Genomic DNA, 14926 nt, shown 5'->3' with positions numbered 1-14926 from the left:
GTAGCGGCGAGGAGGGAAAGGGCGCGCGCTGCGGCGGCGGACAAGGCCGTGGAGTGGGCGGGACCGGGGCTGATGGGGCGGGGCCTGGCCCGACGGGGGGGTGGGGTGAGGCCGGTGGGGCGTGGTCTGCCGCGGGGGGCGGGGTCTACCGCAGCCTATGCTGGGAGCAAGGCAGGTGCGGGCGGGAGCCGCGGTGGCCGACGGCAGAGGCCCACCGATCCCAGAGGGGCTTTGCTCCCAGCCTGATGAGCTGCTGCTGCTGCTCCGGGAACCTGCCGTTTGTCTGTCGCTGTCCCATGGAATAACCCACCCAGCAGCCTGGAAAGTCCGCCTGAGCCCGGAGCGTGCCTCCGCCTTCACTTTTAAACCACGAAACCTGCCTTCCCTGCGGAATTCTAGAGGATCGGGTGCCATGGAGGAATGGCTTAGTTTTAGGATTTTAAAATGTTACAGGTGATCATTGGTTTGCAGGTATTAGTGAAAGAACCTCTAACGTGCAGAATACAGCTTCTCGCTTGCTTGATATTAATATTTTGCTCTTTTGGGGAGTGCCCAATTCCCCTCAGTTGACGATTTGCACATTGAAGTCGTCAGTTTAGAAATATCAGGAGGACACCTCAGGTTTGGATAGACTGCAATAACTCTTAAACCTCATAGTTTGTTCTTGAGATTTTTATCCCCTTTTCATCTCAGCTGCTTTTGGAGTCTACTAGGTAGGATCTTAAATGCCTCATGCTAGTTCACAGCTATAATTTTTTTTTTTTTTTGAGACGGAGTCTCGCTCTGTTGCCCAGGCTGGAGTGCAGTGGCACAATCTCGGCTCACTGCAACCTCCACCTCCCGGGTTCAAGAGATTCTCCTGCCTCAGCCTCCCAAGTAGCTGGGATTACAGGCGCCTGCCACCATGCCCGGCTAATTTTTGTAATTTTAGTAGAGACGGGGTTTCACCATGTTGGCCAGGCTGGTCTTGAACTCCCGACCTCAAGCAATCCACCCACTTCAGCCTCCCAAAGTGCTGGGATTACAGGCATAAGCCACTGCACCTGGCCACAGCTATAATTTTTTAAAAGCCAGTCAAATTTAGCAGTGGGGGGTTGTATGCCAACGTTGGTGACACTAAGGTTAATAAGTTCTGGGGATCCACTACCATCAGACTAGCATGCAGCTATAATTTTATTAAGCATAAATGAATGACCTAGTGATGATTTATAAGTATTCTACCTTCTCCCAAAAACCAGATCTCTCCAAAAGAATATTTCAAGTATAAACATACACGTATCTATTTCCTTCAATAGTAATATGAGAAGTTATTTAATTAATACATTTTAAAAATTTCCAGTAAACTTGTACATTTTCTGAAATACCAAGTAACAGTTTTTGTCAGCACTGAATGGTTAATATAGAAATGTAGACTTTTGAGGCTGAGCGTGGTGGTTCTTGCCTGTAATTGCAACACCTTGGGAGGCTGAGGCGGTTAGATTACTTGAGGTCAGGAGTTCGAGACCAGCCTGACCAACATGGTGAAACCCCGTCTCTATTACTAAAAATACAAAAAAATAGCTGGGGGTGGTGGTGCATGCCTGTAATCCTAGCTACTTAGGAGGCTGGGGCAGGAGAATTGCTTGAGCCCGGGAGGCGGAGGTTGCAGTGAGCTGAGATTGTGCCATTGCACTCCAGCCTGGGCAACAAGAGTGAAACTCTGTCTCAAAAAAAATAAATAAATAAAAATAAAAAAATAAAATATTGTCCTAATATGCCTTAAATGAGCCTCTATTCAAGTTTTGGAAATACATGTGTCCAAAGCCCCTCTCTTATCAGCGTTGGGACAGGCCCAATACCTGCTCCTTGGAACAGACGAGAATCTTATTTTACAGGACGGGAGTGAGTGCAGCCCTGATGGAATAACCTGAGCTGTAGGGGGCTCACCTCTGCCCCACCCTGGAAACAACCTTCCTCCAGTGGCCCCTGTCCTTAGTGTTCACCCCTGCATGGAGGCCCCCATCACTAACAGCCTGTCTGAGAGCAGCTGCACCACAGGGCACCCCATCCTGTCCCATTTTGCTAAGCAAACCCTTTTAAACATCCTTATTTTGTTGTGAAACATCTCACATTAAAGTGGTGTGTGTTTGTTATTTATTTATTTATTTATTGAGATGGAGTTTTGCTCTCATTGCCCAGGCTGGAGTGCAATGGCACAATCTCGGGTCACTGCAACCTCTGCCTCCCAGGTTCAAATGATTCTTCTGCCTCAGCCCCTCGAGTAGCTGGGACTACAGGCATGTGCCACCATAACCAGTTATTTATTTTTTTTTTTTTGATTTAGTAGAGACAGGGTTTCACCATGTTGGTCAGGCTGGTCTCGATACCCTGACCTGAGATGATCTGCCCACCTTGGCCTCGCCAAGTGCTGGGATTACAGGCATGAGCCACTGCACCTGGCCTAAAGTGGCTTTTATAAGGAGCATGTCTGGCTTTTTTTTTTTTCTTCTGCTTAAAACCCATGAGTCTCTATTGCAGTGTTTCTCAAACTCCCGGGCTCAGGAGGCAGTTAGTGTGTACTGGAGACCCCTGAAGGGAAAGGGAGGGAAGAGTCCGTGTTTCCTGAGTGGACAGTGCTGGCCCCAGGCAGGAAGCCCTCGTTTCAGGGGTGAGGTGTGAGTGCAGGCTGGGTCATGGTGCATGCACTTTGATGATTGGGGAGCATTTTCTCTGGCCTCGCTCCGTGTTTGGGTGACGTGGCCTGTTTTCTGTTCTCAGCACCAAGAAGGACCGAGCCCCACGGGAGGTGCAGAGGCTGTGGCAGAGGCCGTGGCTAAGGACCGCGGGCCTGGGGGCCGGCCTTGTGCTCACCGCACTTCTGCTCTGGAGCAGCTTGGTGGCCGACGACGGGGTCGCAGAGGTCCTGGCCCGCCGTGGCGAGGTCGTGGCAGGGAGATTCATCGAGGTGCCCTGCTCTGAGGACTACGACAGTCACCGCAGGTTCGAAGGTAGTTCGGGAAAGCAACACTTTAAAATGAGACTCAATGTGGTTAAAGGACATTGGCTGCGATAAAGGGGTGGGAATTGGGTTGGATGTGGTATGCTTGGGGGTAGCAGATGACCTCTCCCCTCCAGGCTGGCTAGTCCACATCTGGCTGGGAGTGCAGGTGTTTCGGGCTCTGCCCATCACTGCCCGGCCACGGTCGGCGTTTTAGTAAGCTGTGTGGTCCAGCGGAGGAGATGGTTTGCCTTGGAAAGATAGGGATGAGAAAGTCAAAACCAGAAAGGTTTTTTGACTGGAGAATGTGGTAGAGTCAGAGAATTTGGGGAAAATGTAACAAGAAACGACCAGCAGCCCTTCCACCGTCCTGTGCCCCAGCTCGCCTCCCCCCTCCCGTTCTGCTTGGGCCTGAGATGCGAGGGGTGGTGGTTCCAGGGCAGCCCAGAGCCTGGAGCAGCGGTGCGGTTGGCCAGACGGGGGTTCAGCACCCTGGAGAGCGCACGGCCTCGGAGCAGGGCTGACCGGGCCGGCCACCGCACACCCCGCTGCCTGCAGGCCTCCTATCGCTTCTGTTTTCTTGAGCATTCCATGCCACCTGGATGTATTCTCAGTTTTAAAAGTCCAGCATGCGCCGCTGGATTTTTGAGGCAGAATTCAGGTTTTAAAAAATTCAATTTAATGCTTTGTACTTGAACCAAGAAAAGATTGCCAAGTTCTTCCACAAAGGGGCGCCGTTGTGACGCACGTGAACGTGGTCCCAGCCGCGCCGCAGGGAGGGACGGGACCGCCTCGGAGTCAAGAAAATGAACGTGTGTCTGTTGTGTGTTGTTGTGGTGCTCTCTCTTTCTTAGAAGTTCGCTCTCTAACATCCCAGCTTTCCAAAACTCTTTTTTGAATGCTAGCACCGAGTAGAAATTTTTCTTGTGATCGTTAATAATTTACCGGCATTAAAAATAGTTTCAATGACCTGGAGCAGTGGCTCATCCTCAATCCCAGCACTTTGGGAGGCCCAGGCAGGAGGATCGCTTGAGGCCAAGAGTTCAAGACCGGACTGGGAAACACAGTGAGGCCCCATCTCTACAAAATAAAAAATGAGCCAGGTGTGGTGGTGCATGCCTGTAACCCCAGCTCAGGAGGCAGAGGTGGAAGAATGACTTGAACCCAGGAGGTTGGGAGGTCGGGAGGTCAGGGCTGCAGTGAACCTAGAGTGTGCCACCGCACTCCAGCCTGGGTGACAGCGAGATCCTGACCCCCGCCAAAAAAGAAAAAAGTTGGAATGAGGGAGGGGGGATGGGAAGTCCATGTTTAATGGGTTTGGGATTTCACCTGTGGGAGGTGGAAAAGTTCTGGAGGTGGTGCTAGTGACGGCTGCACGTGCCCGATGCCACCACACTGTGCACTTTTTAAAAAGCTTGGCTAAAATGGTAAATTCTATGTTGTATATATTTTACAATAAAACAAATGGTTTGATGTATTTTCTTTTTTCTTTTTTTTTTTTTGGACAGAGTGTCACTCACTGTGTTGCCCAGGCTGGAGTGCAGTGGCGTGATCTCGGCTCACTGCAACCTCCGCCTGCCCTCTTGGGTTCAAGTGATTCTGCTGCCTCAGCCTCCTGAGTAGCTGGGACTACAGGCGCCTGCCACCATGTCTGGCTAATTTTTGTAATTTTAGTAGAGATGGGGTTTCACCCATGTTGCCCAGGCTGATCTCGAACTCCTGACCTCAGGCGATCCACCCGCCTCGGCCTCCCAAGGCGCTGGGGTTACAGGCATGAGCCACTGCGCCTGGCCTCTAATTTTTATTATTATTGTTTTTTAACTCATGAATTGGAAATTTAAAAGATTTGGAAATGCGTGGGATTTTTGGTCCCTTTTTACAATGTTGTGGGTATTTCTCCTGACCCACGCTGGTGTGCACAAATTCTCGTCACCAGTTTCTGTCTCCTTCACCCACCGGTTGTGGAAAGGGGCGTCAGAACCTCCACTGAGCATGGACCCAGCAGCGTCTGTGCTTTGGCTGCCATATGTGTCATGGGGCGATGCTGTCTGCTGTTTGCTGCCCCTTCCCCTTCCTGCCGAGTCGCTCCTGTGCTGCGGGGGACCCTCTCTTCCCTCTAGTGATTCTCGTTGCTAGTACAGAGGCTGCGCCACGGGCCTGTGCGGCTCTCATTGCATTTGCCGTTTGCTTTCCGCTTTCCTGTGTCCTCGTGTTTTGTGGGGTAAACCTTATAAAAAAGCATAAAATGACTTTTTGTTTTTGAAATAAAACACCTATGTCCATTAGATCATTTAACCACATGTAACTACAGCCCCCCTTCCCTGATATTCAGCCAAGTGGAGCTCTGTTTATCTCCTGGTACAAGGCCCAGAGAAAGGAACCAAGGTCATCGCGGTGCCTTGTGATTCCTGGGTCCAAGCCCCTGATGGTGGCGCTCAGCACTGAGTGTGAGGCTTTTATTCCCATGGTCCCGGCAGGGAGGCTCCACGTCCAGGCTCAGGGCTGGCTTTTTAGGCAGGATGTAGGGAGAGGGAGGAAAAGCATATTGTGGAGTCCGGGTCTGCCCCGTGTCCTGGTGCATGTGGGCTGCTGTCTGATCAGGCAGGCATGGCCTGACGCCTGCCCAGCGCATGAAACCAGCTGCACTTGGTACCAAACCACAGGGGCGGGTCGCTGGGTCCCTCTCTGACACTCTGCTGTACCTTGTGCATCTGTGCGATGCTGCCTCGACCACACTGCCCCTGCCCCAACGACCCTGCCCCTGCCCCGACCACCCTGCCCCAAACATCCTAACCCTGCCTGACCACCCTGCCCCTGCCCCAAACACCCTAACCCTGCCCTGACCACCCTGCCCCGTCCACCCTGCCTCTGCCCCAATGACCCTGACTCTCCTGTCCACTCTGATCCTGCCCCAACGACCCTGCCCCTGCCCCGATAACCATGCCCCTGCCCCGACCCTGTTGCTCCAGTCCCAACGACCCTGCCCCTGTCCCTGCCCCGACCACCCTGACCCCCATTTGAGCTGCTTCTTCCTCTTCCCTCTCGGCCTCCGCAAATCACCGAGGTACGGGGAGAGACAGGGGGATGTGGAGAGCAGTTCACTGTGCCCTGGGGAAGGACTGGGACTAGACCCACAAGCTCCACTCTGGCGGTCTCAGGAGGGTTTTCCTCTCTGGCGGTCTCAGGAGGGTTTTTCCCCTGGCGGTCTCAGGAGGGTTTTCTGACGGTGCCTGTGGGTGTCTGGACCTGCAGTCAGTGATGGTTCAGGAATGCTGTTCATGCCATGTCTGGGGCTTCTGTGGCTTTCCTAGGGTTTGAGGCAGCAACAGGTGCTTCTGGATTAAATCTCCAGTTGGAGCCACTGGAAGCCGAGGTCGCCCAGTGAGACGTGAACTCCAGACGCACCGCACAAAGCGCGTGCACGCTGGAGAGCTGCGGTTGTGTGTGTCTGAAATTCACATTTGACCGGGCGTATTAGCCAGCTCTGGCCCTGATTCCCTGGAAGGGCATGCGCCGATGGCCTTGGAAACTGCATCTCACCTTGGCTGTCCCCTCACAGGCTGCACCCCCAGGAAGTGCGGCAGAGGTGTCACCGATGTCGTCATCACCAGGAAGGAAGCAGAGCGGATTCGCAGGTAACCGCCTGTCCCTGAGCACGGGGGAATTTCAACAAACACACGTGGAGTGGGGCCAGGGCGGGAAGTAGAGTATTGTTAGTAATAAAGCGGTTTTAAAGATTTTATTGCCAGGCATGGTGGCTCACGCCTGTAATCCTAGCACTTTGGGAGGCCGAGGCTGGCGGATTGCCTGAGTTCAGGAGTTCGAGACCAGCCTGGGCAACATGGTGAAACCCTGTCTCTACTAAAATACAAAAAATTAGCTGGGTGTGGCGGCATGTGCCTGTAGTCCCAGCTACTCAGGAGGCTGAGGCAGGAGAATCGCTGGAACCCAGGAGGCAGAGGTTGCAGTGAGCCGAGATCGCACCACTGCACTCCATCCTGGGTGACAGAGCGAGACTCTGTCTCCAGAAAAAAAAAAGATTTTGTTATAATTTTATAAGAATTTCCAGGCTAGGCGTGGTGGCTCATGCCTGTAATCCTAGCACTTGGGGAGGCCAAGGCTGGTGGATTGCTTGAGCTCAGGAGTTCGAGACCAGCCTGGGCAACATGGTGAAACCCCATCTTTACTAAAATACAAAAAATTAGCCGAGTGTGATGGCATGCACCTGTAATCCTGCTACTCAGGAGGCTGAGACAGGAGAATTGCTTGAACCTGGGAGGCAGAGGTTGCAGTGAGCTGAGATTGTGCCATTGCACTCCAGCCTGGGTGACAGAGTGAGACTCCATCCCCCCGCCAAAAAAAAAAAAAGAATTATGTGCTTTCAAGGGCTAAGCTCAGATTTTCCGATTTCAGGAGAGGAGACCACGGCCCTCAGTGAAGCAGTAGCTGGGATAGTACCTGGAGGCCCAGGTTCCTCTGCAGGGGTCGTGGCCGCCTCTGGGGGCTGCTGCTAAGTGCCCCTTGCTCCCCACGGAGCCTCCGGGACACTGCTCAATGACCGCTCAGTGTCTGCTCTAAAACTGCCTCCAGGGAGCACTTCAGCCCACCTGGCTGTGACTTGTGGCAGCACAGGACGCCACTCAGAGGCCGCTGGTGCTGGACTTTTCTTACTGAGATCTTAAAAGAAAGTTTTGATTTTCCAACCACTTGTTGAGACGATAAGCATGTGGAATGGTGTGCAGCCCTGGGCCACGTGCCCTGCCCTGAGATTCTCCCCAGGGAGCCTACCCCCGAGGATGCTGCCTAGCTTCACGTGGGGTTACTGCTGTCTCACTGAGGCACCGGCGTGTCCCCACGTGCTGTCCACAGGTGGCTCCCAGCACCTGTGGCAGCTCAGGGCGGTCCTCTCTGGTCCAGCACAGCTGGCCCGTGGGTGTTTTTCTCCCACCACGGGCAGGGCCCTTATCTCCTAAGCTGGTGAATCTCAAAGCTTCCCCCGCCTGCCTGGGGTCCCAGGAGAGATGGGGAGCAGCGGGCCTTCCCCTAGGTGCTCCTCAGGCTCCCGAGCTTGGCCCAGGTGGCTCTCGATGTTGACGATGATAGACTAAGCCCAGCCCTCCCTTTCTCTCTCTCTCTCTTTTTCTTTCTTTCTTTCTTGACAGAGTCTTGCTTTGTTGTCCAGGCTGGAGTGCAGTGGCGCGATCTCGGCTCACTGCAACCTCTGCCTCCTGGGTTCAAGCGATTCTCCTGGCTCAGCCTCCAGAGTAGCTGGGATTACAGGCACCTGCCATCACACCTGGCTAATTTTTGTATTTTTAGTTGAGACGGGGTTTCACCATGTTGGCCAGGCTGGTCTGGAACTTCTCACCTTGTGATCCACCCGCCTTGGCCTCCCGAAGTGCTGAAGCCCAGTCATTTCTAAGCTGAGTCAAATATTGACAAGACAGCGATGGCAGTATTGTTGCTTACGCACTGAACTTTGAAAGTTGAGTCCTTTGGTCTAAACATTTGTTTACGTCATAAACATTAAACACGCAGGACCCACTAACATTGCATTAATTTTGCTGATTGATGTTTGCTTAGATGATACATTATAGACAATTCTAGCAACTAAATTCTGAATTATTTTCTCCCTACAGCATAGCTGAGAAGGGGCTCTCCCTGGGAGGATCTGACGGAGGGGTGAGTTGAATGTAGTCCCTGCCCCCCTTTTTTTTTACCCTTCAACTTTGCTCTCACTTGGATGGGAAGGGGAAGGCACAGACGTGCAGGGTTCCCTGCGTGCCCCCGAATGTGGGTGGGGCCTGCCGTGGTGTTCCTCAGCACCAGCTGCAGCAGCTGCGCCTGACTGAAACTCGCGCAGTGTCCCCTCGTTGGGAAGAGCGTGTCCTTAGATGTGCGTGGCCATCTCTTCACAGCATGTCACAGCATGCCTGGCTCCAGTTCACATGGGGGGATAGAGGGGGTTGGAAGCAGGCAGCCGGCAAGGGAGCGGGATGGGAGCCCAGCGAGGAGACGGCTGTGTGTGCTGGACACAGGAGAGCCCGCGGAGCTTCCAGGAAACAGCAGAGCCTCCGTGGGACAGACACGCTGTGACACATCCTGCAACCTCCGAGCTGGAGGCCTCTATGGACGCCCTGTGGGGCTGTTGTCCCCTGTGTGACGCCAGCGTCACGCTGCAGGGGGTCGGCTAGTGGCCTCGGATCGTGTGTTCACCCAGAGCCCGTGGACATGATCTGATTGGGAAAAGGGACCTCTGCAGATGTAGATAAGGATCAAGATGATGCCGTCCCAGACTCAGGGCCCTAAATCCAATGGCGAGTGCCTGTAGGAGACAGAGGCTTAGGGTCCTAAATCCAATGGCGAGTGCCTGTAGGAGACAGAGGTGCAGGAGCTTTGAGAGGGAGGAGGAAAAGGTCCTGTGAAGTGGAGGCAGAGACGGGAGCGGTGCGGCCATGGGAAGAGGCGGGCAGGACCTCCTCTGGAGCCCTGGGAGGGAGCAGGGCCCCTCCCACACCTCCATTTTAGACTCCTGGGCTCTAGAACTGTGAGAGAACAAACTTGTGTTGTTTTAAAGCCCTGGTTTGTGTTACCGCAGCCACAGGGATCACGGAGCCACCGCCCACTGTGGCCTCGCCCTCCTGATGGGCAGTGACTGGGAGTCAGTCCCCGGTGCAGCTGGTGTTAGCTCCAATTCCCATGCGGTTTCCTCAGGGTTCTTTTCTTTTTTTTTTTTTTTTTTGAGACAGAGTCTCGCTCTGTCGCCTAGGCTGGAGCGCAGTGGCGCAATCTTGGCTCACTGCAAGCTCCTCCTCCCGGGTTCACATCATTCTCCTGCCTCAGCCTCCCAAGTCGCTGGGACTACAGGTGCCCGCCACCATGCCCGGCTAATTTTTTGTATTTTTAGTAGAGACAGAGTTTCACCGTGTGTTAGCCAGGATGGTCTCGATCTCCTGACCTTGTGATCCACCCGCCTCGGCCTCCCAAAGTGCTGGGATTACAGGCGTGAGCCACCGCACCCAACCTCCTCAGGGTTATTTTCTTGCTCGGTGTGTGGAATTGTCTGAAGATCTGTTTCTCTCTGTTTATTGGTGATCGCTTTGAATTATAATCACTGAATAGACTTGAGTCTTTCTGCATATTTGAAACTCTTCTAGGAAATTAATTCATAGACTCTTTGAGAATTTCAAAGTATTTCTGTGATGGTCCGTGTGACTTTTTTCTGCAAACTGTTTTCTCTTGAGTTCTGAAAATTAAGTTCCTTTTTTTTTTTCTGAGACGGAATCTTGCTCTGTTGCCCAGGCTGGAGTGCAGTGGGGCAATCTCTGCTCACTGCAACCTCCGACTCCTGGGTTCAAGCAATTCTCCTGCCTCAGCCTCCTGAGTAGCTGGGACTACAGGCATGTGCCACGATGCCCAGCTAATTTTTGCATTTTAAGTAGAGATAAGGTTTCACCATGTTGGCCAGGCTGGTCTCGAACTCTAGACCTCAGGTGACCCACCTGCCTTGACCCCCCAAAGTGCTGGGATTACAGGCGTGAGCCACCGTGCCCAGCCTAAGTTCCTTCCTTTTTATTTCAGTTTGGTTAGGTTCAGTTCGGGGGCTATTTGTTAAAGATCTGTGAGTGAGTAGGTTTCTGTTTCATTGCTCCTCCACGTTCACATGGGAAGTTGCCCTGCACGGAGCTGGCTGGGCCACTGCTTTGGGTTCAGTTACCGTTCAACGGGCCCATGCTAGATTGGTGCCGCAGGGCCAGTGGCTGGGTCAGGAGGGATACCCACAGAGGAATATCCACAGAGGAATACCCACAGAGGAATATCTACAGAGGAATACCCACAGAGGAATATCCCCAGAGGAATATCCCCAGAGGAATACCCACAGAGGAATATCCCCAGAGGAATATCCCCAGAGGAATACCCACAGAGGAATATCCACAGAGGAATATCCACAGAGGAATACCCACAGAGGAATACCCACAGAGGAATATCCCCAGAGGAATACCCACAGAGGAATACCCACAGAGGAATATCCACAGAGGAATATCCACAGAGGAATACCCACAGAGGAATATCCACAGAGGAATACCCACAGAGGAATATCCACAGAGGAATACCCACAGAGGAATATCCACAGAGGAATACCCACAGAGGAATACCCACAGAGGAATATCCACAGAGGAATACCCACAGAGGAATATCCACAGAGGAATATCCACAGAGGAATACCCACAGAGGAATATCCACAGAGGAATACCCACAGAGGAATACCCACAGAGGAATATCCCCAGAGGAATACCCACAGAGGAATACCCACAGAGGAATATCCACAGAGGAATATCCACAGAGGAATACCCACAGAGGAATATCCACAGAGGAATACCCACAGAGGAATACCCACAGAGGAATATCCACAGAGGAATACCCACAGAGGAATATCCACAGAGGAATATCCACAGAGGAATACCCACAGAGGAATATCCACAGAGGAATACCCACAGAGGAATACCCACAGAGGAATATCCCCCGAGGAATACCCACAGAGGAATATCCACAGAGGAATATCCACAGAGGAATACCCACAGAGGAATATCCACAGAGGAATACCCACAGAGGAATATCCACAGAGGAATACCCACAGAGGAATACCCACAGAGGAATATCCACAGAGGAATACCCACAGAGGAATATCCACAGAGGAATATCCACAGAGGAAGGGGCAGCACTGGGGCTCCTCTGGGGTCACAGGTGGGATGACTGACGTGGGCTGGAAGCCTCTTCCTCCGAGGACGTGGGGAAGGACTAAGAGGTGGGTGGTCGGGCAGGAAAGACTTCAGCAGTGGCTTACAAAGTGACGACTCAGGCCTGGCGTGGTGTGCGCAGTGGTGCCAGCTGCCCAGGAGGCCAAGGTGAGCACCTCTGTGAGGCATTTACTCGAGAGAAGTCAACACTTGCCCACAGGGACACGTGACTGTGACTGGCACGGAGCTGAATGGAGATGGCTCCAGACTAAAAACAGCCCACATGCGCCACCATTCTTTAGGTCACAGGGAACAGAAGTGTTGGGTCCGGGAAGATTTTTTTTTGTTTTTTTTTTTTTTGAGATGGAGTTTCGCTCTTATAGCCCAGCCTGGAGTGCAGTGGTGCAATCTCGGCTTGCTGCAACCTCCGCCTCCCAGATTCAAGCGATTCTCCTGCCTCAGCCTCCCAAGTAGCTGAGATTACAGCTACTTGGGAGGCTGTCTCTGTAGGTGTTCCAGCTACAGCTGGGATTACAGCCCACCACCATGCCCGGCTAATTTTGTATTTTTAGTAGACATGGGGTTTCACCATGTTAGCCAGGCAGGTTTTGAACTCCCGGCCTCAAGCAATCCACCTGTCTCAGCCTCCCAAAGTGCTGGGGTTACAGGTGTGAGCCACTGCACCTGGCAGGTCTGGGACAATTTTAAGAAAGTCCTGGGTTGAGGCTGGGTGCGGTGGTTAATGCCTGTAATTCCAGTACTTTGGGAGGCTGAGGTGGGAGGGTCACTTGAGCCCAGGAGTTTGAGACCAGCCTGGGTAATATAGTGAGACCACATCTCTACGAAAAATAGAAAAATTAGCTGGCTGTGGTGGTGAGCGCCTTTAGTTCCAGTTATTTGGGAGGCAGAGGGTGAGAGGATTGCTTGCCCTGGAGCCTGGAATATTGAGGCTGCAGTGAGCTGAGACTGTGCCACTGCACCTTCGCCTGGGCAACAGAGTAAGATCCTTTTTACAAAAAAAAAAGACCTGAGGTGTGTGCAGGACAGACCTTGGTAACTCACATTTACCATCCATGACTTTTAACAGCCGTTGCCATTGCTGCGGCCGCACGCTTTACTACACAACGTCTTTTCCAGGCATCCATTCTGGACTTGCACTCAGGGGCCCTGTCTGTCGGGAAGCACTTTGTGAACCTGTACAGGTGAGCGCTGCAGCGTGACCTCAGTGCTGGCTCTGAAAGCCAAGTGAGCGGCTCCGTGCCTCTTAGCCGTGGACACGTGGACACGTGAGGGAGGATCCGGCTCGGTGCAGCCTCAGGGCCTCAGTGGCTGTGATGTTGGCCGGGCCCCTCATGGCTCATTGGGATGCAGGAGCTGGGAGGTGTGGACTCTCTACAGCCTTGGGCAGGGGGCTTGTTCATGAAGCTTTAGGGGAATCTGGTGTTTTTTGTGGGCCCAGGGACAGAAGGGATGGAAGCAAGAGGCAGCAGAGGTGGGAGGCTCCCAGGAGCAGCTCCAAGAATCCGACGGGGCCTCTGACGCTCCATGAGGGGCCGGGAGAGCAAAGAGACCCTCCCTGCGTGGATCCGCGTCAGCCTCACGCATTAGCCCCGGGTCTCACTCCTGGCCGGCTCTTTCTTAGTTTTTATTATTATTATAATTTTGAGATGGAATCTCGCTCTTTCGCCTAGGCTGGAGTGCAGTGGCGCAATTTCAACTCACTCGTCTCTGCCTCCTGGGTTCAAGCAATTTTCCCATCTCAGCCTTCTGAGTAGCTGGGATTATAGGCATGCACCACCATGCCCCACTAATTTTTGTATTTTTAGTAGAGATGAGGTTGTGCCATGTTGGCCAGGATGGTCTCGAATTCCTGACCTCAGGTGATCCACCTGCCTCGGCCTCCCAAAGTGCTGGGATTACACCACGAGCCACCGCACCCGGCCCGGCTCCTTCTTTATAGCAGTTATCATTGTGGAAATGGAGTCACTCTGAGTGTGTGAGTTGATTTTCAGGGACTTGAGGAATAGCTGAACTGAAAGGAGATGAACAAGAGATTAATGAAGCGTGACCTTTGTGAATACTTCTTTTTTCACAGATACTTCGGGGATAAAATACAGAACATCTTCTCAGAGGAGGACTTCCAGTTATATCGGTAAGGAGGAGTGAGGCAGGTGGGGGTTTGCAGGCGGGGTGGCCTGGGGTTGAGGGGTGTGGCGGAGCTGGCTGAGTCCAGGGAGGCCCCACGGAGAGGCCCAGGGGCCAGGGCCAGGCCAGCAGAGGTGAGTTCTCATGGAGCAAAGGCCGGGGCAGGCCCAGTGTGGCCAGGATGCACCCGGGTCAGTGAAACAGATCTGGAATCCTGCAGCTGCATCCTGGTCAGGACCTCTTGTTTTCTGCTGTGTAAAATCAAACCAGTTTTTAAAATTCTGCCAGATGAGGCTGGGTGCAGTGTCTGACGCCTGTAATCCCAGCACTTTGGGAGGCGAGGCGGGTGGATCATCTGAGGTCAGGAGTTCGCGACTAGCCTAGCCAACATGGTGAAACCCTATCTCTACTAAAAGTACAAAAATTAGTTGGGTGTGGTGGCAGGTGCCTGTAATCCTAGCTACCCCGGAGGCTGAGGCAGGACAATTGCTTAAACCCCGGAGGTGGAGGTTGCAGTGAGCCGAGATTGCACCACTGCACTCCAGCCTGGGTGACAGAACAAGCCTCATCTCAAAAAAAAAGAAAAAAGAAAAAAGAAAAAATTCTGCTGGAGGAGCCCAGGTTGAGATGAGGACAAAGGAGCTAAGAGTCACCCAACCATCCCAGGACACACGAGTGCCCCCCTCGTGCCCCGCATGGGCCCATGCCCACCCAGACATCCATTTCAGAGCCGCTGTGGCCTGGCACGTGGGGTCTTCTGAGCGAGAGTCCCCTTGTCCCCAGTACAGACACCCCATCCACACTTAGCAGGCTCCACACCCACTCCCCCCGCCCCACGTCCATGCACCCTGCACACCCACGTTGGGGGACAGCAGCCTCTTCCTTGCTGAATAGGAGGCTGGGCTCCAGGCCCTGCAAGTACAGCCCGGAGGCTCTGGCATCTGGGGCCTGACTCCACACCAGCCTCCCCAGGATGGGTCCCGCAGGCGTCCTTCTCCCTCCCCAGTCCTGCTGCGGTGGTCTTGCGCCTGCCTCTGGCTGCTCTGCGCATGGGCTGTGGGCCCCG

General features: G+C 53.3%; 1 protein-coding gene across 5 annotated transcripts in view; it reads left to right on the top strand.

Annotated features, from left to right (window-relative positions):
- The window catches only part of OGFOD3 (2-oxoglutarate and iron dependent oxygenase domain containing 3), a 28854-nt gene that overhangs the window by 247 nt on the left and 13681 nt on the right, over positions 1-14926 (top strand). For all 5 annotated transcript variants that reach the window (XR_008650936.2, XR_010115567.1, XM_055242988.2 and 2 more), the window contains exons 2-6: positions 2758-2987; positions 6537-6612; positions 8617-8659; positions 12853-12917; positions 13811-13867. Coding sequence is in view for 3 of the 5 variants with exons in the window: in XM_055242988.2 (XP_055098963.1) it covers positions 2758-2987; positions 6537-6612; positions 8617-8659; positions 12853-12917; positions 13811-13867 (471 nt within the window). In the remaining 2 variants the exon portion in view is untranslated. The remainder of the gene's footprint in view (positions 1-2757; positions 2988-6536; positions 6613-8616; positions 8660-12852; positions 12918-13810; positions 13868-14926) is intronic.

The sequence above is a fragment of the Symphalangus syndactylus genome, chromosome 14, assembly GCF_028878055.3.
Source record: "Symphalangus syndactylus isolate Jambi chromosome 14, NHGRI_mSymSyn1-v2.1_pri, whole genome shotgun sequence".
Lineage (NCBI taxonomy): Eukaryota > Metazoa > Chordata > Mammalia > Primates > Hylobatidae > Symphalangus > Symphalangus syndactylus.
The sequence above is the reverse complement of the archived record's forward strand: the minus strand, read 5'-3'. Positions and strand labels throughout refer to the sequence as shown.